The 23,333-nt window shown below is 39.6% G+C and overlaps 1 protein-coding gene across 2 annotated transcripts in view; it reads left to right on the plus strand.

Annotated features, from left to right (window-relative positions):
* The window catches only part of NPSR1 (neuropeptide S receptor 1), a 140,915-nt gene that overhangs the window by 90,166 nt on the left and 27,416 nt on the right, over nt 1-23,333 (plus strand). Inside the window, exons 3-5 of one of the 2 annotated variants that reach the window (XM_002918657.2) lie at nt 6,208-6,311; nt 16,279-16,372; nt 22,231-22,432. In XM_002918657.2, coding sequence (XP_002918703.1) covers nt 6,208-6,311; nt 16,279-16,372; nt 22,231-22,432 — 400 coding nt within the window. The remainder of the gene's footprint in view (nt 1-6,207; nt 6,312-16,278; nt 16,373-22,230; nt 22,433-23,333) is intronic. The other variant, XM_011224204.2, reaches the window with a different exon arrangement.

Genomic DNA, 23,333 nt, shown 5'->3' on the forward strand with positions numbered 1-23,333 from the left:
CAAGTGCCATGGTGGGGAAGGAATTGGGACCCTGAGAAGGTCCCAACGTCAAGGTCCTGGTGCACAGGTTGATGTAAGACCAAGGCTGAACCAGGACTAAAGAGAGCCCTCCCACCTCCAGCAGGGCGAGCACTGAGCAGCAAGCAGCAGCCATGTTACAGGAATGCAGGTGCAGATGAAAGTAGATACTGGAACACTAAAGCCTCCACACCCCAGCTCCCACCCTGACACAGCCCTCAAAGAGGAATGTGAAGCCTAGGGGCCAAGGATGATCACAGCAACAACATCATTAACCACTGGGAAGATGCAAATGGAAGCCATGATGAGAGACCGCGACACACCTAGCCCAACGACTAAAAGAAAACATACTGACAATACCAAGTGCTGACAAGGATAGAATGCATCTCTCAGACATTTATTTTTGGTATGGATCACGGTGGTGCAGCCTCTCTGGAAAACTGTCGGGTAGTTTCTTGTGAAGTTCAACATATGCTCATCCGATGGCCCAACCGTCTTACTCCTGGGTGTTTACCCTAGGGAAATGAAAACTTACATTCACACAAAATCTTATACATGAATATTCAGAGCAGCTTTATTTGGAATTGCCAAAAACTGAGAAAAACCCAAATATAATGAGCTTATCCTCCTGTATTCTCAAGAGGCACCACCATCTACCACAAATACCCACCCAAGGCAGGACTTCTCGCTCTACCTCACATTTAAAACACCCAACGCTCAGTCACCAAGTCTTCCTTATTTTACCTTATAAAGTCTATCACAAATCTGCACCCTTCTCTCCATCCCAATTCCTATTTGACATAACACCAGGTACCACTTACCTCTTTCCCGTTCTTTTGCATCGTTCCCTAACAAGTGTAGTGTGATTTCAGCATTGGACCTCCCAAATTGATCCCCCCACAGTGACTAAAGAAATCTATTTGAAGCAGGTGTTTGAACACATAAACATTCAGTAGCTCCCACAGGACACAGGAAGAAGCACAACCTCCTTTCACTGGCACACAAGACCCTAAAAGGTCCAACTCTTGTCTCTTCAGCCCCATTTCTTGCCCTCGGAAGCTCCTACTGCCGACTTCAACGATCACAAACTTGATGTTGTTTCATACCACAGCTCTGTTTATGCTGTCAGCCCTGCCTAGAATCCATGTCTTTCACCTGCTTTTCCCCGTCCCATCCTTACTAACCCTTTAGGGTTCAGCTCAGGTGTCCCCTTATTCTTGACTTCTCCCCACTCCACGCATGTCCCTGCTCCAACTGGGAACCCACACTCAGGTTTCTGAGGGCTCATCAAAGGAGCAATGAAGCCTGTGGTGAGCCTGTTTTGGCTCTTCTGACTATCACAGCTTCCTAGGAACACTCACTGAAGGAATTTTAAGAAGCAGGAGTAATAGCATGGAAGTGATTAAGCCTTTAAAGTGTACCCTTTGTTCCCAAGGTCCTGTTAATTACCATTTAAGAAAGGTTTATTTGCAATGTATTCAATTACTTAGGTAACTAAATAGCTCTTTACTGATTAGATACAGCTGCATTTGCCTGATAGCCGTTCCATTGATAGTCTGATCTACTCCCAGATCCCGGCTTATTTCAGACTGAGCTCCAGGGGAAGGAAGAAATTTTCCTGGAGTACATAATTGTTAAAATAATCACTTAGATTTAGAGAAACATAAGTTTAGAGATTTTCCCCATTATTTTTAGTTAAAGAATAAGAACAACAAAAGAGGAGATCCAAAGAACTCCAGTGTCCCTTCCACTCGTTTCTCCAGTCGATTCTTGCGAGGAAATGCTTCACAAGATTTCTATTGATCAGGTCACAACGCACAATCCTCAAGACGCTGCTCAAATCTAACCTCCTCAGCACTTCTCTGACTGCCCAGGACTGCTACAAGATTTCTCTAATCTCTGACATTTTTGTTGTAGTTCCCATGTGCTTGCCGGGGGTCTCATTGTTACCTACAGAGAAAAAGGAAGAGACAGATGGGCATAAGACTGGGAGGGCCGAACAGCTCTTGTTGTAGCCCCTGCCATGTGAATGGTCAAGCGAAGCTCCTGGAAGAGGGGACATGGCGGGTAGATATTGAAAGCTAAATAAGAATTCAACAGACTGATAATGGAATGAGGCAATTTCAAGAAGAGGGAATGTGTATCTGGAAACACGAAGGCGTGATCACTATGACCTTTAATACAAAAACCCCACGTGGGCATCCGGCAAGAGGTAGGCAAGGCCAGACTGTGGAAGGTCTTCATGCTAAGCTGGGAGCTTATCCTGTTTATAGTGAAGATCCAGAAAAGGAAGACTTACCATCACAATTCTCTAAAGGAATAAAGGCAGATTCCATGGGTGGAGTGGCCCTATAAATAGACGGGGCTGAGAGAAAGCTCAGGACAGCCAGGGCAGGGAATGAGGGGATGGGAAGAAGAATCATGCTTATATATTGGTCTGGGGAATATACGAGAACAGATTAAACAAGAATTAGAAAGGAAGGGAAGGGGAGGGGAGGGGAGGGGAGGCAAGGAAAGGAAAAAAACACAGGTACTGTGGTGAAGGCTATGGACACGGACATCCGAGTCTGAGTTATGATCCTGTCTTTACCTCTAACTTGTTATAAGATTTCAGAAAAGATTCTAATCACACTTAGTCATCTATCTATAAAACGGGGAACTTATCTTGTAGTTTTTGGTTAGATTAAAAGATCTTAAGATACTTTAAATATTTAAAATATTAACAAGAATATAATGACTGCTTAGTAACATTTCTTAAGACCATGCTCAGTGTTGTACAGAAACCTGGATTAAGAGTAATAATTCTCCTTCGAACAACGGAGTCAACTGTGGTTAGCTAAGATTGTCACCACGAGGGGAAGCTGGGTGACACGTACGTGAAAACTGTGTTATTTCTGCAACTCCTCGTGAGTCTTTAATTATCTCTAAATAAAAGTTTAATTTTTACAAAGCCACAAATGCCTTTTACAAACAGTAGTGACAATTTATTTGATAACTGTGCTCTGAGCAGCTGGATATGCCCTACCTGCTCGGGACGCCGGCCTCTCTTCTGCTCTCTTTCTCCAGAGTTCACATAAGTAATTAACCAAGTGACTGTCATTTTCAGTTTGCATTACTTCTCTTTAACAGAAACACCGCAATAAAAAGAAACTACTGGAAATGGAATGATGAGTGGCCTGCTCTGAAACCGGAGCCTCTTTTTTTGTTTAGCTGTTCAGCTTTCTGAGATCTGAATCCAACCAAACACATACACCTTACTTCTGACTAAGGTTCTGCCCACTCTTCTTTCTGAGTTGCACAGAAACCACAATCCTCTCTCATAAAGGCTAGCGGTGTTTCTCGACAAAGGCAAGATTCGAATTTTGATCTGAACAATTTATTAGAGGGTACAGTTCATATGTCATCCAGGACAGAGTTGACACTTGCTTTGTCTTAGTACAGCCCGAAGCCAGGGTGCATGTCTTCATGACAAGAATGAAGACTTAATTCCAGCCCCCATCACCCCCCCACACACACACACACAGCAGCAGGACAGGGCACCCGAGAGCCTGAAAGATCTGCACAACTCTTCATTGAGGGCCTGCCGCCCTATGCCCAGCATCCCCAGCCCCATTCACTAATTACCGCCGTCAGTCATAATCTGAGATATAAATTGCCTGTGTTCTCCCCATACGCTTCTCTTTCTTCATTGTATAAACCCAACTCCACCACGATCTGCTGATCACAGCCAGTGACTTTGGCCACAGTCATGACTTCTCTTCTTGACTGCTATTCCCTGGACAAAGGAGTCCGTGTGGCAGCCATCACTTTTTTTAGTTCAAAGGGACCTTTGCTATGTCCCTCAGCAGGTTTGCACTTCCTTTTGGGGCTAGGACCTCCAGCCTGCAGAGCAGAGTGGTACACAATGTGTCCCAGGGGTTCTTTGGGAGTGATGTATAGTGAGGCCATTCCTGTGTCTGCCCCTTGGTTCTCAGATGTATGTCTACCTCCTATTAGTGAACCATAAAGGAAGCTCTGATTTTATGCATATGCAGCATTTTAAAGGGTGGCATTCCATCCTTTCAGAGTTCCATTAAGTTGGCACTTTATCTGTGCCTTTAATAGTCCATCCCAGTGCTCCAAGAATACAGCTGCTTCTGGGTGGTACACTAGGTGATATAAACAGAGGATTCTATGATCAGTGGTTCAAGCCTATATCCCCTTCACTGTGAAGTGGGTGTCCTGATCAGACATTATTATATTGTGTGGCATTCCACTCCAGTTGAGCAATCAGAAATCCTCTAGAGATTGGTGAATGGTGTTGACTACAACTCAGAGGTCAGGGAAGGCAGCTCATACCCAGAATACGTATACACTGGGAAGATGGACAGCTGGCCCTTGCCATATTGTAGTCAACTTTTCACAAGGTGGAGAATCAGTCTTCTTAAGAAATAGTGTTATATTGGAGCTCAGTGTTGGTCTCCATTGTTGGTAATGACAAGACAGTCAAATACAGCAATAGCCAGATTGACCATAATAAGGAGTAATTCATCATGGTGTCCAAATGAGTAGACTTACTGTCTGCCACTACTATGAGGAGCCTGATTTCGGAGTTATTCCAGCTGCCAAGTATGTCAATACAGATTAAACACCCAGGGACCAGGGAAATGAACAATGAAAGGCCGGCAGATCTAGTGAACCATTCTACTTCAACTAGGATTCTATTTGTTACCTGGCCTCATAAGATTCCACTCTTGTAGTGGGGCCTTAATGACACTTCAAGTCACCAAGTATCATGTCAACACAGACCCTGTGTCTAACAGTCTTCAAAATGTCTGTACATTCTTCTTTCCCCAGTGTACAGTCCCTCAAATAAATGACCCCAGTTTCCTTTGGGGAAGGACGAGGAGAACTATCACAGTGCACTTACTATAGTGGTACAAGACCTGGCTTTATGACTGCCTCTCCACTCTGGCTTACAGTAGGAAGCCGCCACTGAACTTCTTTGTAATGCTGGTGGTCCTCTCACCAGTACATTCTTCATGAATGATGTGTCTTCTGAGCCCTTCCATGGAATATAATTCTCTGGTGTGTCTTCTGGCTTCACATATCTATTACAACATGCCCACTTCTGTTGGCCTTTTTATTCTCTTTTTCTACTGTCTGCCAGGGCAACTCAGACATTTCCATTTTGCCTAGGAAGAACCAACACTTTCTCCAGACTTCTGAGTGCTACCCTATCAATGAGTTTGCCTTGCCTCTTGGGCCCTTGACAGAGTGTTATATCCCATGTTTAAAGAAAGTGACCCTAAGTCAATGAATTCTGACTTATCCTGTTTTAAGTCCCAGCCCGATCCAACAATCAGCAGAGAACCCCTCCAGCACTGTTTTGAGAAATATTCTGAGTCACATGATCAATTAGTGATATCAGTCATGGAGGGATGAGAGGGAGCTTCAAGACATATAATGTATGTTACCATTTCTGATGTAGACATCTGCACAACTTACAGCCTATAACTATAGAAATGAGTGAAGATAACCACAGGAGCATAACGTCTCTGAACTTGGCCTCAAATCTTGGCCTCAGTTCCTCTGTAGTTTAGCCAACTAAGTTAATTAAATTGATCATGCACCTGATTTTTTCCAGGGACAGGTGTTGAAAGGGAAAGGAAAAGAAAGAAAAGGAACCTAAGGTGGGGTTGGGGGAGAGTTGTTAATGCTAAGGAGGTAACAAGAGGTCCACATTGTAAAATGATGGATACAAAAAGGAGGATTTTGAGGGATTTCTGAAGATAAATATGTTCCTTTTCTCAATTTTGCCCTTATTGATCCTCTCACAGCCCTTATTGGCTAGAGATCTTAACCTCCTTAAAACTTCCTCGTCTGTGACTTAAAATGTCAACTGTATGATTACCAAAATCCTTCCAAGGTCACGCCATTTGAATGGTAACAAGATCCAATAATAAAAGTCAATGGACTTGCCTTACTTTTCCTTAATGGCTACCTGATGAATCAGAAAAAAAGAAAAAGAAAAGAAAAGAAAAGAAAAGAAAAGAAAAGAAGAAAAGAAAGAAAAGAAAAGAAAAGAAAAGAAAAGAAAAGAAAAGAAAAGAAAAGAAAAGAAAAAATCTCCCCAAGAATTCATTTCTAATGTGGCAAGACTGGAAATTGGAAAGATACTAAAATTAACCACTTGTGTGTTTTTGTTAGACTCTTTCACAGGACTGATTAACATCCTGACAGACATCATTTGGCGATTCACCGGAGACTTTCTGGCGCCTGATCTCGTTTGCCGAGTGGTCCGCTATTTGCAGGTATGTCTCACCTTACAAACGTGAGGAGACAAACTGACACCAAAATTAGGTCTTGGATTCTTCACAAGGAAAACAATACAGAAGCCAGCGCTTTACACAACAAATTGCTCACTTCCTTCTCATTGGAAGGACGAACATAATTTGTAAGATTTTTTATTTTTTTATTTTTTGCTAAAATAATAAATATATAAATAAAACATAAATAGCATTAGTAAGAATATAAATGTTCACATTTCAAGCATTAATTAAATTTGGGGGTCAATGTGAAGGCCTTTGACATATTCTGCCTGCCTTGGTCCATTCAGGCTTTTGTAACAAAAATACCGCAGAGGAGGTGGCTTAGAAACAACAAACATTTATTTCTCACATTTCTGGAGGCTGGAAGTTCAAGACCAGTTTGCAGACTTCAAATTATACCCTCAGGTGGCAGAAGGAGCAAGGGAACTCTGTCAAGCCTCTTTTAGAAGGGCACTAATCCCATTCATGAGGGCTCTACTCTCATAACTTAATCACCTCCCAAAGGCCTCACCTCCTAACACCATCACGTTGGGGATTAGGATTCCAACAAGTGAATTTTGGTGGGACACAAACATTCAGAGCATACATAGCCCTGTCTAAACAATCTCCAAAAAATTTGTCAATTCTTTTTCTTTTCTTTCTTTCTTTTTTCTTTTCTTTTTTTTTTTTTTCTCCCCTTTTCCCTCCTCAAACTAACACAACATGGGCTACTGTTCTTTTTGAAAAATGGGAATGCCTGGGTGGCTCAGTCGTTAAGCGGCTGCCTTCGGCTCAGGGCGTGATCCCGGCATTCTGGGATTGAGCCCCGCATCGGGCTCCTCTGCTAGGAGCCTGCTTCTTCCTCTCCCACTCCCCCTGCTTGTGTTCCCTCTCTCACTGGCTGTCTCTATCTCTGTCGAATAAATAAATAAAATCTTTAAAAAAAAAAAAAGAAAAGAAAAACGTTGACAGGTTGTTAGAAAATAGGTATTATCTCTGGTTGTTTTAACTTGTATGTCTTGTATTACCACCTAAATTAGACTTTATAAGATATTTCTTGGCATTTGAATTTCTTCTTCTTTAAATTGCCTATTATTCTTTTTCAATTTTTTTTATAACTGGGATACTTCTTTTTTTCTCAGTTATTGATAATATCTATTTTTAGATTAAAGACATTTACACTTTGCCTGTTGAATATGCTTCAATGTAAAAATTATCAGTGAAAATATATATACATATATACATAAAATATATGGTGTAAAATATTACATATGTGCCATATACATATATTGTATTATTAATACATCATATATGTATGTAATATGGACTAAGGCACATCAGCTAATTATAGAAAGAATGAACTGTTTCATAACTGGTGTTAGGATTGATGTGCTCTTTTTCTGAGCTCTTAAAAATATTTTCCATTAATATATTTCTATTCTTATGCCCATACTCCAACTAAATTATTATAGCTTTATAGATGCACAATGCTTTTTTGGAAAATCTTATCCTACAAGATTCCATTTGTTAGTAGACTTTGTAGCATCTATATTCATGCATCTATATTCATCTATGATTTTCATTTGTTCTATCATTTTCATACCTTGGAAATGGAGTTACTCCATCTTCAGAAAATGGATAGAGAATAGTTACAATTAAAATTCTTTTGTGCTCTGAACATAGTCTTGAAAGTTTAGTAGATATGAAAGAACCCTGCTTACTATCTGGAACTGGTATTTTCTCAGGGGTAACTTTTTAAAACTTATTTTAATTTCTTATCAAAAATTTTTGCTTCCTTTCAGATAAATGCTATCAATTGCATAATCTAGCAATTGCTGAGAAATAAATTATGTCAGTACTTAGTGTTAGAACCAGGGTACAGTTGAACCAAATAGCTATCAGTTGAAGTAAACTAAACTATCAATCAAATTGACCTAATTGGCATTTATACAGCACTTCATCCAACAAAGCAGAATACTTATTCTTATCAAACTCATGGGAAACATTCACCAAGAGAAATTACATACTGGACCATAAAACATACCGTAACAATGTAACAGAGTGGCAATAGCACAAAGTATGCTCTCAAACCAAACTAGATTTAAACTAAAAATGTAGGGGCGCCTGGGTGGCACAGAAGTTAAGTGTCTGCCTTTGGCTCAGGGTGTGATCCCGGCGTTATGGGATCGAGCCCCACATCAGGCTCCTCAGCTAGGAGCCTGCTTCTTCCTCTCCCACTCCCCCTGCTTGTGTTCCCTCTCTCACTGGCTGTCTCTATCTCTGTCAAATAAATAAATAAAATCTTTAAAAATAATAATAATAAAATTTAAAAAAATAAGCTAAAAATGTATAACAGAAATAAATAAAATCTTTAAAAAAATAATAAAATAAAAAATAAACTAAAAATGTATAACAGAAAACTAAAAATGTATAACTCTCAATGTTTTTGGAGAGTAAACAACACGCTTCTAAGTAATATGTGGGTCAAAGAAAAAAATGAAAATATAATTTATCATAATTTGTAGGAGAGTAAAAACAGTACTTTTGAAGAAACTTATAGCATTTAAATTCTTGTATTAGAAAAGAAAAAAAAGATCTAAAATTAATAATCTAACCTTCCACCTTAGGAAACTAGAGAAAGCAGACCAACATACACCTAAAATAAGCAGAATGTCTTAAACAATAAAAATTGGAACAAATTACTAAAATAAAAACAGTAATTCAATAGTGAAAATCAATGAAACTATAAGCTGGTTCTTCAAAGAGATAATAAAACTGATAAACTTCTTGCCAGGCTAAACAAGAAAAGAAGAGGGATGACACAAATTGCTAATATCAAAAATGAAAGAGGGGCCTTACTACTGATACCATGGATATTAAAAGGGTAATAAAGGAATATTATGAACTATATGCCTACCAGTTTGATTACTTACTTGAAATGGACCAAATCCTTGAAAGACACAAGCTGCCATAGATTATCTGAATAGGCCTATATCTATGAAACAGATTGAATTAATAATTCATAATCTTCTAAGAAAGAAAGCACCAGGCCCTGATGGGTTTACTGGTGAATTCTACCAAACATCTAAGGAAGAAATTACACTAATAAGTTTCTTTTTTTTTTTTTAGGATTTTATTTATTTATGAGAGAGAGAGAGTGTGTGCATGAGCAGGGGGTGGGGGGAGATGGAGGAGCAAAGGGAGAGAGAGAAGCAGACTCCCTGCTGATGTGGGGCTCAATCCTAGGACCCCAGGATCATGACCTGAGCCAAAGGCAGACACGTAACCTACTGAGCCTACCCAGGTGCCCCTATTAATAAGTTTCTAATTTTTCTGAAACATAGAAACAAAGGGAACATTTCTTAACTCATTCTGTGAGTTCAACATTATCCTAACACCAAAACTAGACAAAGACATTACAGGAAAGGAAAACTATAGACCAGTGTCTCTCATGAACATAGATGCAAAAATTATCAACAAATAGTAGTAAATTGAACCAAAGTACTTATAAAAAGAATTACATGCCATGACCAAGTGGAATTCATTCCAGGTAAGCAAGGCTGGTTCAACATTCAAAAATCAATTAAAGTAATCCATTAAATCAAAAAGGTAAAGAAGAAAATGTAGATGATCATTTCAATAAAGAAAAAACATTTGATAAAATCCAATATTCATTTATGTTAAAAAGTCTCAGTAAACTTTGCATAGAGGGAAAGTTCCTCAACTTGGTAAAGAACATCTACAAAAAGCTACTGCTAACCTCATACTTAATGGTGAGATACTGAATGCTTCTTTCCTAAGACTGGGAACAAGGCAAGGATGTTCCCTCTCACTACTCCTATTCAGAATCATACTGGAAGTTCCGACTAACTCAACAGGACAAAAAAGGAAATAAAACGTATACAGAATGAGAAAGATGAAATATCTTTGTTCACAGATGACAAGCTTATCTCTGTAGATGATCTGAAAGAATAAACAAAAAACCAAAACAAAACAAAATGCAGAAAATCTGTGGGCTTATTAAGTGAAAATAAAAATAATGAGATTGAAGAATACAATTGTGCTTTTATATTCTAGCAATGAACAATTTGAATTTAAAATTAAGAATGCAATAACCATTTAAGGTAGCACCAAAGATATGAAAGACTTAGGTATAAACCTGACAAAATATGTGCAAGATCGGTATGAAGAAAACTTTGGTGAAAGAAATGAAAGAATATCTAAGGAAATAGATATTTTATGTTCACAGATAAGAAGATGCACTATTGTTAAGATGTCAATTATGCTCAAAGCAACCTATAAATTCCACGCAATCCCAATCAAAATCCCACCAAGTTATTTTATAGATATAGAGAAACTATAAAGTTTATGTGGACAGGCAAAAGACACAGAATAGCCAATACAATACTGAAGAAGAACACAGTTGGAAGAGAGATACTATCTGATTTCCAGACTTACTATAAAGCTACAGCTAAATCAAGTCAGCATGGTATTGGAAAAGAATCAACAAATAGATCAGTGGAACAGAATAGAGACCCCAGAAACAAATGCACATTAAAAGTCAACTGATCTTTGACAAAGGAGCAAAGATAATTCAATGGAGAAAAGATAGCCTCTCCAAGAAAGACTGCTGGAGTCATTGGTATCCACATAAAATAATAATAATAATGATCTGACTAAAGACCTTATAACTTTCACAAAAACTAACTCAGTATGGATCATAGACTTGAATGAAATATGCAAGGCTATAAAACTTCTAGAAGGTAACATAGGAGAGAATCGGGGACTTTGGGTTTCTCAATGACCCTTTAGATACAACACCAAAACCACAATCCATGAAAGAAAAAAATGAAAAGTTGGATTTTATGAAAATTTAAAACTTCTCTGCATAAGACACTGTTTAGAGACAGAAAAGACAAGGCACAGAATGGGAAAAAATGTTTGCAAAACACATACTTGATAAAAGATTTTTATCCAAAATACACAAGGAGCTCTTAAAACTCAACCCACTTAATAATGAGCAGAAGATCTGAATGGACACTTTGCCAAAGAAGATAGAAAGATAACAAACAACATATGAAAAGAAGCTCACTGTTTTATGGCATTAGGGAATTGCAAATTAAAACAACAATGACATAGCACTAACATACCTATTAGAATGAGTACAATCCAAAAAGCAGATGTTGCAAAACGCTAGTGCTGTTTGTAGGAGCACAAAATGGTACAGCCATTTTGGAAGATATTTTGGTAGTTTCTTATAAAATTAAACATACTCTTATCCTACGATAGGACAATTATACCCCTAGATATATATAACCAATTAAGTTGACAACTTACATTCACACAAAAACTTGCACAAGAATGTTTATAGTCATTTTATTCAGAATTGTCAAAAATTAGAAGCAGGATGTTCCTTAAAAGTTGAATGGATAAAACAAACGAACAAACAATCTTTGGTATTTCCATGTCAGGGAATATTATTCAGCAATAAAACAACATAAGCTATGTAGCCAGGAGAAGCCACAGAGGAATATTACATGCACTTCCCTAAGTTAAGGAAGTCAATCTGAAAAGCCTACCTGAGTATGATTACAAGTATATGACGTTCTGGAAAAGGGAAACGATGAAGACAGTAAAAAGATCAGTGGTTGCTAGGGATTTGGAAGGATTGAATAGGTAAAGTAAAGGGTTTTTAGAATAGTGGAAATTTTCTGTATGAATGGTGGAGACATGACATTATGCATTTGTCAAAAACCCATAGAATTATACAACACAAAGAGAAAGCTTCGTATAAAACATTGACTTTAGTAATAGTGCATTGACACTGGTTCATCAGTTTTAACAAATGGACCACACTAAAGAAGGATGTTAAGAGGGGAAGGTGGTGGATAGGGGAGTAGGACCTCTCTGTACTATCTGCTTTATTTTTTCTCTAAATCTAAAATTGTTCTAAAAAATGAAGTATATTAGTTTTTTAAGTCTATCCAGGGATCTTCCTTTACATGGATCCAATCTGGTATTTTTCTAAATAAAATTTTTCTAAGTTTGCTGCATTCAAGTCTCACTTCTCTGCAAGATTTTCCTTAGTTTTATATTTCCTAGGTCATTTTTGTCAGAATTGAGGGGTGGGGTAGTGAGAATTCAGACATATGTCCTCAAGCTGCCATCTGTTCTCCAAATGGTATCCCATATGTTGTTGATGTGTAGAATTTTCATTGTTGACATTTATGAATTGACTATAATTGTACTTTGATTTCCTTCTTGACTCAAGTTAATTACAAGGGTGTTTAAATTTCCGAGTGGTATTTTAAAAAAAATAACATGATACTAATTTCAGCTCTTATTGCTTGTTGTTTTAAATATGCAAATTATATAAGTTGTATAATTTTTGGAATCTATTGAGGGATTTTTTTTTTCCTGGTAGTTTAGTTTAGGACCAGTTTTGAAATGTTGCCTAGATATTTTACAATAATGTGTATTATTTTTAAAGCGTGTTTAATTTTTTCTGTCTATGTATTTTTGTGTTGTATTCTTTGTAAATCTTTGAAAGTTTTACTTATACATATTTTGTATTATGTTACTTGTCACGTATAAGTTTATTAATATTCTATTACCATTTTGTATTATATCTTTTATCAATAAAAAGAATCCCTTTGTCTCATGTAGTACAATTTGCTTTGAATTTAATTTACCCGGGAGAAAATGCCTTCTTTTGATTTTAGTTGTTCGCTAAGCCTTTGGCCATCACTCTATTTTTTTTTTTAAGATTTTATTTATTTATTCGACAGAGATAGAGACAGCCAGTGAGAGAGGGAACACAAGCAGGGGGCATGGGAGAGGAAGAAGCAGGCTCACAGCGGAAGAGCCTGATGTGGGGCTCGATTCCACAACGCCAGGATCACGCCCTGAGCCGAAGGCAGACGCTTTACTGCTGTGCCACCCAGGCACCCCCATCACTCTATTTTTAACCCTTAATAATCATTTGGTTCTAGAAGTTTGTTTTCAACAGAGTATGCAGTTAGATTTGGGGAAGGGTTTTGTACATAATCTTTGTTTTAGTCAAGGAGCTTAAGCCATTTATATTTATTGAGACAAATAGTGTTTGGCGTTATTTAAGTCACCACATTTTAACCTTCTTTGTTAATTTTTCCCTATTTACATGTTGTTTCCTTTCTATTTGGTCATTATTTGTGGTAGGCTGAAAAAATGCCTCCCCCAAATCCAAATCCTAATCCCTGAAATTCATGTATATTACCTTAAATAGCAAAAAGAGACTTTACAGATGTAATTAAGTTAAAGATCTTGGAATGGGGAGATTATTCTGGATTATCTTAATGAGTCTAAATGTAATCATCTGCATCCTTTATAAAAGAGAGGCAGAAGGAGATGTGACAGACAGAAGAGACATTGTAACCATAGACCTGAGATGGGATTTGTGTGACCACAAATCAGAAAATGATGGCTGTCACCTGAAGCTGAAAGAGGCAAGGGAAGGAATCCCCTCTAGAGCCTGCAGAGGGATGGTGGCCTTGCCAAAACCTTGATTTTGACCTCCTATAACTAATTTTGGACTTCCGGTCTCTAGAAACATAAGAAAATAAATTTATGCTGGTTTAAACATAAAGTTGATGGTAATTTGTTACAATAACCATAAGAAGCTAATAAATGATTTTTTGTCCATTTTTATTTCACTATCATAGTTTATTTTTAATTTTTAAATTTAAAATGTCTCTATCAAAGTAGAAAACAAAAGGGACGCCTAAAATGTCCAAATGGAAATATATAACATGACTTCTTTCCTCATACTCTCTCCTCTCACTCAACTCCTCAGATTTTTCCTTGGAATGTTTCCTAACTATTCACAGTTATTTGTAAATATGTTGTGGGATTTTTTTGGACTCAATGCTTACCATAGCTGTTATTATTCAATCCTGTCCCTCTTCTAGAGTACTTAATTTTGAAACAATGCTCAATCAGCAGAAATATTTCAGGAGATTATGTGATGTTACACTTTCTTCTTTCTTATACATCTAAGAAAATTATTCTGTGCCTTGGCACAGAAATGATATTTACAAAATTCTTGGATCATAATTTTTCTTTCAAAACTCTGAACATGTTTTTATGCTGTTTTCTGGCATTTTATTTTTGTAAAAAAAGAAGCATGACAATTTGAAATGCATTTCTTTTATGTAACCTTTCATTTTTTTTTTACCCTGCCTAAATGTTTGAAGACCCTTGAAATTAACTACTGTTTTTGACTGTGTCTCAAAATACATCTCTTTTTGTTAATGTCACCTGCTTTTCCAGGCACTTGTTTTTGTGAACTTTCTTCTTGCTCCAAATTCTGAACTTGTGTTGGCCACCTCACTCAACACAGCCAAAGATGGCTAAGATTCTTGGGACCTTCTTACCATGACATTCCACCCCATAGAGTTCTGCCCTTGGGAGTTTTCTTTCCCATCCTCCTCGAATTGCACCTCCTGAGCTGTGTGTGTCCAGCTGTAACAATTCTGAATTCTTTTTTTTTTTAAGATTTTATTTATTTATTTGACAGAGAGACAGCCAGAGAGAGAGGGAACACAAGCAGGGGGTGTGGGAGAGGAAGAAGCAGGCTCCCAGCGGAAGAGCCCGATGTGGGGCTCGATTCCAGAATGCTGGGATCACGCCCTGAGCCAAAGGCAGACACCCAACGACTGAGCCACCCAGGCACCCCACAATTCTGAATTCTTGGATCACACATAGAAATTCCAGTTTTCACTAAGATGACAGCTGTCTAATTTTTTTTGGTTAAACTTGGACATCATTCTTCTCTCCATCCATATAGCACCTTTTTAGCAAGAGGAGAACCTCTTCTTATATCCCTCTGGAGAACCTTCTATCTCTAATCCGCCCTCAGAACCCCTTCCCTACGGCACCTTCTACAATGTTCGTGCTGGAATGCATTTGTGTGGTGTTCTAGAAATAAAAATAATAAAAAAACAACAATATACTTGATTATTACTTGTCTGAGTGAGGGAAAGAACAATAAGATATAAATTCAGGCAAGAGTTATTACCAAAGTCCTGGTATTTCTCTTTCATTTTAGAAGAGATTCAGACACTCACCCTTAGACTGTGGCCCTTTATTTACTCTTCCCTGCTCTGGAATTGGCCCAAAGGTTACAAAACAGAGATATGGCTGGACTCTTGGTAGAAACGAGGCTCAACGTTACCCGAAAATTTTCCACCTTGATCACCCTTTCCGAGATATTTCACTTAATAACATTTTGATTACGCTCTTCACATAAGAGATGTTAACCTCTTATATCCCAATTTCCTTCTCTGCAAACTCTCAAATAACACTGTACTTAGGATAATTACAGGGCCTGGGCAAGGTTAATAAGAGATGGGGAGGGAAGGAGGAAGAGGGGACCCAAGGACTTACCCTAATGAGCAGCTCTGCTAGAGAAGTGGAGGAGGAAGTGAGGTCTGAGACTGTCAGCGCAGATGATGATAAATGATTCTAAACAGCACACGGTCTCCCGGAAACCAGACCCCTCCCATTGTCTCTCAGCAGCTCAGCCTGATAAAAGGCAAATGAACGTTTCTTTCTAATTATTCGGGAATGTCAGTTGTGGCAGGGAAAATTAGTTTAACTTTAAAAGTCAATTACAAACAAACGTACCATGCACGCACATGTCAAGAGAGACTGATCCTAAGATGTGGGGTCTCCAAGAAGCCAAGTGAATGAGTAAAGAAGGGTGAGCTTACAAGCATTCTCACTGGTCACCACTAGCAATGACAAGTCCGGTTCCAAGAACAGCAATCTGCTTCTAGACATAGGGAGTCAGTCATTTCTCTCCCTAGCCCAAACTTCCTCCCTCCCTAGGTTCAGTGCACAGGTTTCTAATAGCACCACTCACTCACTCTTCTGTGATATGCATCCCCTCACTTCTATGAACTCCCACACCTCCTCTTGTTTGTGTCTTCAGGTCGTGCTGCTCTACGCTTCTACCTACGTGCTTGTGTCGCTCAGCATAGACAGATACCACGCCATCGTCTACCCCATGAAGTTCCTGCAAGGAGGTAAGCTGGCTCAACCAAGTGCTAGCCTGTAAGAAATCATCCTTGGGTGAGGATGGGATTGTTTTCACTAATATTATCCTCTTAATAATGGTTTTCTTCTTCCCACTCTCTTCTCTACTTTCTTTCTACTTCATGGGTCTGATTGTCCAAAAAGATGTAGAAAGAGAAGCAGGATGCCTGGTAAAATGCGGTTGGTTCCCCTGGATGGTCAAGACCTACTAGGGTAGGGAGTTTGCTGGGCCTACTTTGTGGCCAGTGACCTTGACCCTAATGCCTCTGGTTTTTTGCTTTAGAGCAGTGTTGACACATACACCTCTCTCAAGAAGTGAATACTCCCACTTCAACTTGCTCATTTTCCAGAAACAAGCATGTTGCCTTCCTTACTTCCAAACCATAGAGATAATTGGAAAGATGTTTTTAATTGACATTGATAGTGGAAACAAGTAAAATTCTCCTTGATCCAGTGATAGTGAGGAGTCCCTGGAAGAAGAAGGCAGATGGGTCTGAAGAAAGGTTGAAACCACGCAGCTCACAATACCCACAGGCTACACTTCACACATGGGTGAAGTATAAAGAGTGCTTCCTAAATAGATCGCGTAAAGGCCCAGAGCAAGAAGGACTCAAGGAAACCAGCAAGGTGATTTCTGGAGCACAAGGAGGAGGGTTCATCACTGCATATTTCCTTTTCGTTTGTCCTCTCCCTTCCCAGAGGGACAGCCAGGGATACAGGTCTCTTCCTCCTAGTAGTGGGGGTGCTGGATTTGAAGAGACAGGGTGGGGTCCTAGGAAGCAATGGCTCATTGGAGAGATGGTGGGTACCTACTCACAAGACTAATTGTCCATTACTCTGCCTATGGTCAGAGCCCACTTTCTTCCATGACCCCTGAAAGCAAGTAAGAACCCAATGTTTAGTGACTGGTACCACATTCTCTCAAGCAGCCTGTGAAAACTTATAAGATGAAGAACTAATATGAAATCCTGACTACAAAGATGAGGTGCAATCAAATATCATAGAAAATGGGACAGAAACCAAACTGTGGAAAATAGATAATACTTCAGAATACCATTCTGCGGCGTTTACAACTCAGAAAACAAAATTAACAGAACAAGCAGAACTTTAGAGTAAGTAGAATTAATGTCACCACATACTATTGAATATATCAGAGAATATCGGCACAGATCCTTTGGATAGCAAGTTAATAACATCAATTAAAATATAAAATGTGGGAGCGCCTGGGTGGCACAGCGGTTAAGCGTCTGCCTTCGGCTCAGGGCGTGATCCCGGCGTTCTGGGGTCGAGCCCCACATCAGGCTCCTCCACTGTGAGCCTGCTTCTTCCTCTCTCACTCCCCCTGCTTGTGTTCCCTCTCTCGCTGGCTGTCTCTCTCTCTGTCAAATAAAGAAATAAAATCTTTAAAAAAAAATTTAAAAAATATAAAATGTGCAGCCCTTTGACCTTGAAATTCTACTTCTTGGTATCTTCTCTGGACAAACACCCACATGCATACCTGTACGCACGTGTCTTGTTTATCACAGCATTGCTTAGAAGAGCAGGAATTCCCCCAATAGAGGAGTGTAGATGTTTCAGTAGCTTAGATTTATTGACTGCATACCAGATACCACTTGTGATTATAAGTTCTTTAAGCATGTTAAGTGCTTCAATTCTTACATCGTCTCTGTGAGGTAGGTCCTATTATTATCTGAATCTTCTAGTTTGTACAATTACAGTTCAGAGAGTTCAAGTAACTTGCCCAAGATCACACAGCTAGTAGGTGCAGGGCAAGATTTGAACCCAAGACTGTCTGGCCGTCGCTCAGGTATCATTGATTACCTCGTATCCTGCCTTTCAATGAGGAGGTGGGATAGTCATGGACAGTTAAAATAATAATAATAATAATAATAATAATAATAAACAGTTGCTTGCAAGGACACACACCAACTAGTCCTCACTCCTGGGAATGGGATTTGGACTAGCCATGGTGATCGCAGGGACTTACATACAAGGAAGTATACTGATGTGTGCAATTAAAATTAGTTTAAAAATAGAACTTACACCTGTTTGTAGGCTTTTTCTAGGGTTGTTTTTGTTTGTTTTGGTGTGTGTGTGTGTGTGTGTGTGTGTGAAGTATGTGACCAGCACCAAGCTTTCTGGGCACTTGCATTGCCCCAGTGATTATGATGAAGAAGGAGGCAGTGAGTGGGATGAAGGGAAATAGAAGAGACATTTTATGGGGCACCTGGGTGGCACAGCAGTAAAGCGTCTGCCTTCGGCTCAGGGCGTGATCCTGCCGTTATGGGATCGAGCCCCACATCAGGCTCCTCCGCTATGAGCCTGCTTCTTCCTCTCCCACTCCCCCTGCTTGTGTTCCCTCTCTGACTGGCTGTCTCTATCACTGTCGAATAAATAAATAAAATCTTTAAAAAAAAAAAAGAAGAGACATTTTATGATCTACACAAAAGTGTGATATACTTATTCATTCATTTATGTATTTATGCCCAGCAGACCCCAGGAAGGACTGAGTGGGGGCATACAAAAAATGCATACGCCAGAGTATTTCAAGGTGCAGAAATCTGAGTGAAAGGAAATGAAGTATAAGCAAACCTGTGGGGGGTCCCAAGACATTTCCTGGAGGTGGAGCCTTAGGGAATCCATAGCCAAAAGGCAAACGTGGTCAGTTACCCATCTCACCATATTCATTTGGTAAAAAAATAAAATCAAATAAAATAAAATCAACTCTTTAGTTCATGGCAAATATGACTAGTTCTAGGAGGCACTGAAATATTATGAACAATGTCCTAAATTACAGAAAAGGCAGCAATGGATATTACAGTGTTCTTTTAAAGAGGTAAAGCAATTTCTTTCCTCACTACAAAATTAATAGAGGTTCGGTGGAGGGCACTTGGAAAATAATCATCTCCAATAGTTTCGGGGAAAGATGAAAACTTGGAAATAGACGTTAGCCATTTTCCTTTCTTCTCTGCCCAATCCCACTGAAGTCACAGAGGACACACAGAAATAAAGGAGACGTGCAGCTGGGTGGCAGCCAAGCAAAGAAGCCATCCGAGTACCAGGACTTCACGGAATTCCCAGCACGCAGGGAGCAGATGAAACACGGATGCCACACCCCCCCAGGAGTTTGGGGGTGATGGGTGGAGAACCGAGCAGGCTGAAGCCACATGAAGTCACTGGAGGCTGAGCAGACCCAAGGCGATGGAAACCAAACCAACGGAAGAGGAGGCCACATCTTACTGCTTGTTACCCGCTTTTTACTGAAGTGGTATTTTCCTCAGCCAGCCACTCCAGAGAAGTTGACATTTTAAGGATCTTTTGGATAAATAAATATGAGAATAGTGAGGAAAACATCTATTCATAATGAAGAGAAATAGGTAGTGCCAGAGAGTAAAGCACAATTTAGAACTTTGATAATTTAAGCAATAGGAGAGCGAAACCAGAATAATGTACAGAAAGTACATGGACCATCAAGCCAGTTAGAAAAGAAGGAATTAGTCAGTGTATGGTATTATTATAGTTCTCTCGTCACTTAAAAAATATCAGACTGCCCTCTGTCACAGCGAATTACAAAGTCAATGCCAGTTGGATCAATAAAGTAAAAATTTTAAACTTGAAAGGGTATGGGTATGGGTAAAAGTTTTTTTGTGTGTGAGGGAAAGATCTTTCTGGGAATAACATCAAAAGCAGAAACAATAAGGGAAATAAATGTAGTTTAAACTACATCAAAACTTTTAAACTCTTTCTACAAATAAACATTGTACGCATACTTAAGCAAAATGACAAATAGAAAATACTTGTATACAACAGGCAAAGGGATAATATCCTTCTTCTAAAGAACTCTGACAAAGAAAAAAAGAACATACCAATTGAAAAAGCGGGCAGAGAACATGAACAAATTATTAAGAAACAAAGAAAAATGAATGGATGAAATGTTCTTTTTGACCACTAACTGAGGAACTGCAAGATTAGACGTTTGGATATGAAATCTTACCAATGAGATAACAAGAGGAAGAGGAAGAATCCTCTCAGTGTTGGGAGAGTATAAAGAAATAGGCATGTCCGCACACTTCCGGTGGGAGCCATAGGTTGTAGACACTTCTGGAAGAAATTTAATAATATTTGCCAAAATCGGTTTCTTAGAGTTTATCCTAAGGCAATAGCACTGTAAAGAGATACACATAAATTATTTGTAATAAAGTAATCGGAAACAACTTAAAAACAATAGGCTATGGATAAAATTGGAGTTTCATGTAACCATGGAAAAAAATTTTTTTTATCAGTGGTTTTCAAATTACACTTCACACACTGGCCCTGGAGGACTCATTTTGTAGACCTGCTCCAGGACAAGTCTGGAAGCTTCTGCCTGTCACCTGGCCTCAACCTGAGCTACCCAGGCATCCTGCACCGGGCTCAAGGTAGAATTATATTTGATGAAAGGCTTTTACTGCCTGAAAAAGTCTGAATGCCGCTTGTATAGACGCAGACATGAAAAGATGTCATACAATTTTTTGATAAAGACTTTCTTGACATAAGAAGATAGTCATAAAAAAAAATTTTCAGGGAAAAAAATCAGGTTGAAAACCAGCATGTATATTATGTTCTCCTTTTTGTATGTGTAATCTATGTATTACATATGAATGCATTATCAAAATTTGGGCTGGGTATTTCTGGGTGGTACCACCATGGACATTTTTTCTTTTTTTTTTTTTTTTTTTTTTTTTTTTTTTTTTGCTATATTTCTCTGCTAGCATTTCTGTAGCTATCACGTGTAACTTTTATTATTTAAAACAAAAGAGGTCTATGTGATGCATGAAAGGCCTAAGACAGAAGTACAGAATTAGACAAGAACAAATGGAACGGGAAGTCTGCCTTTCTACGGGTGGGAGACACAGGCCACTTTGGAGATAACAGGAGACGACCCACCTAATACTCAAACCTGCCGAGGCGCCTGAGACTGGGGATTTCCCGGGGCAGCCCAGCACCAGTGTGAGAAAAGTGATTCTAAGCCTCTGCCGTGGGTGCACTTTGGGGACACATTTTCAGTATCTTGGTAGAATTAATTCTGACGCACAGTTTCATATTGTTTTAATCTGATTCTTTCCATGCCCATCCCTTTCAAAAGTGAATGCATTGTTAACCCATCAAGTGGAGTCTAATTGGGGCCCAGGAGTTGCAGATCACCCTCAAAGGTCCAGGCTCTAGGACCTACAGAAGGAGACAAAATTTGAATTTTAACCTGTGAAAGAAGGAGCCCATGCAGGAGCAGTTGGGAATGCTGCCAGGATCTGGAGAAACCCAGCAGGCATCACATCCCTGTGGTCAAGAGAGGAAACCCTCACTTGCTCTCTTAATGCCAGGCTGCTCTGTGTTTGTTTCCGCCCCCAAACTCCTACTGCTCCTTTTCCACCAAAAACTTTCCTCTATTCCTTCAGGAACCAACTCCCTTATATCTTCAACCACATCACGGTAGGACCCCCCACCCCCTGCTTCCTGCGATCCCAGGTTCTCCTCTAACATCTCTGAAGAGGATGCTTCTCAGCCCTCCTTCTGAGAACTTCAAGGCCTGGGGGTGGTATAGATATTTTCCTACTTCCCTGGACCACTTCCAACCCGTTTCTCCTCTATTGTTGCCTGTGCACTGATCTGTTCCTTTGACACTCATGCTATCAAACTATATTACCTTCTACAATGTTCCCTTGCTGTCTGACCACACAGCCATGCCCCTCGCCCACTGAAGATGTGGACACCATTCACAGCCTCTCTCTCACCCTTCGTACTATCCCCATCTTGAGTGACTTTGATGTCTATATGGACAAACTATCCAATTTCTCTTTCCTTTGAGCAGAAAAGCAAGCCAAGGTCCTCATCGTGATTGCCTGGAGCCTCTCTTTCCTGTTCTCCATTCCTACCCTGATCATATTTGGGAAAAGGAAACTTTCTAATGGCGAAGTGCAGTGTTGGGCACTATGGCCCGACGACTCCTACTGGACCCCATACATGACCATCGTGGCCTTCCTGGTGTACTTCATCCCCCTGACAATCATCAGGTAAGAGGCCAGCAGGTCAGACCCACACAGAAGCTTTCCCGGTTCACCAATTCCTGCTCTCCTCCCCTAGGGTCCTTGTTCCTAGTGTCCTTTAGGGAAGTGGACAGACCACAAGATTTCATCTAAAGCTACTATGTGTTAAGTCCAACTTCTCCAAAGTAGAGTAAGGAGTAGGGAACTAATATTTTCTGAGTATGTATTATGGAGCAGACATTGTGCTAAGTAGCTAACAATGATACCATTAACCACGTTACAACTCTATGAAATAACTACTGCTGTCTCCATTTTGTGTATAATAAAACTCAGGTTCAGAGAGGTTAAGTAACCTGCCCAAAATCACACGGGATTTAAACACAGGTTTTTCTGAGTTCATACCCTATTCTTTCTCCTATTGCATGTGGTCTTTCAAATACAAGACATAGTACCAGTTTCAAGGATCTTACATTATAATTGAAACAATAGGCAAACTTGAAGCAAAACTGAGTGGAAAAGTCATTACACACAGCAAATATGCTAGAAAGTGCATGCGGTGAGGTCAGGTAATGGCAAGGAACACTTCTTGGAAGCGACCCTAGAAGGAGGGAAGAATTCAGATAGGAGAAGGGAAAGGTGGGAAGGAAGCAGGTTTCCTGGTGACTGGGGGTCCTAGTAAGTGTGGCAACAGGGAAAGGACAGGCAGGTTGTGTCAGTGGGAGAGGGAAGAAGTTGGCAATAAGCTCCTTCTGGTGGAGTGAGGCTCAATTATAAAGGGCCTTAACTACCAAACCATAGGATGCTCCCTTTGTCCCATAGCCAGTGGTGGTCGCAGATGGTCTTTCAGCAGAGAAGACCACAACTGCCTCGAAAGGCAGGGTCTGCCTTGTCATGGCAGCAGGACCACCTCTGACAGTGTGACAGTGCG

The sequence above is a fragment of the Ailuropoda melanoleuca genome, chromosome 1 (genome assembly GCF_002007445.2).
Source record: "Ailuropoda melanoleuca isolate Jingjing chromosome 1, ASM200744v2, whole genome shotgun sequence".
Lineage (NCBI taxonomy): Eukaryota > Metazoa > Chordata > Mammalia > Carnivora > Ursidae > Ailuropoda > Ailuropoda melanoleuca.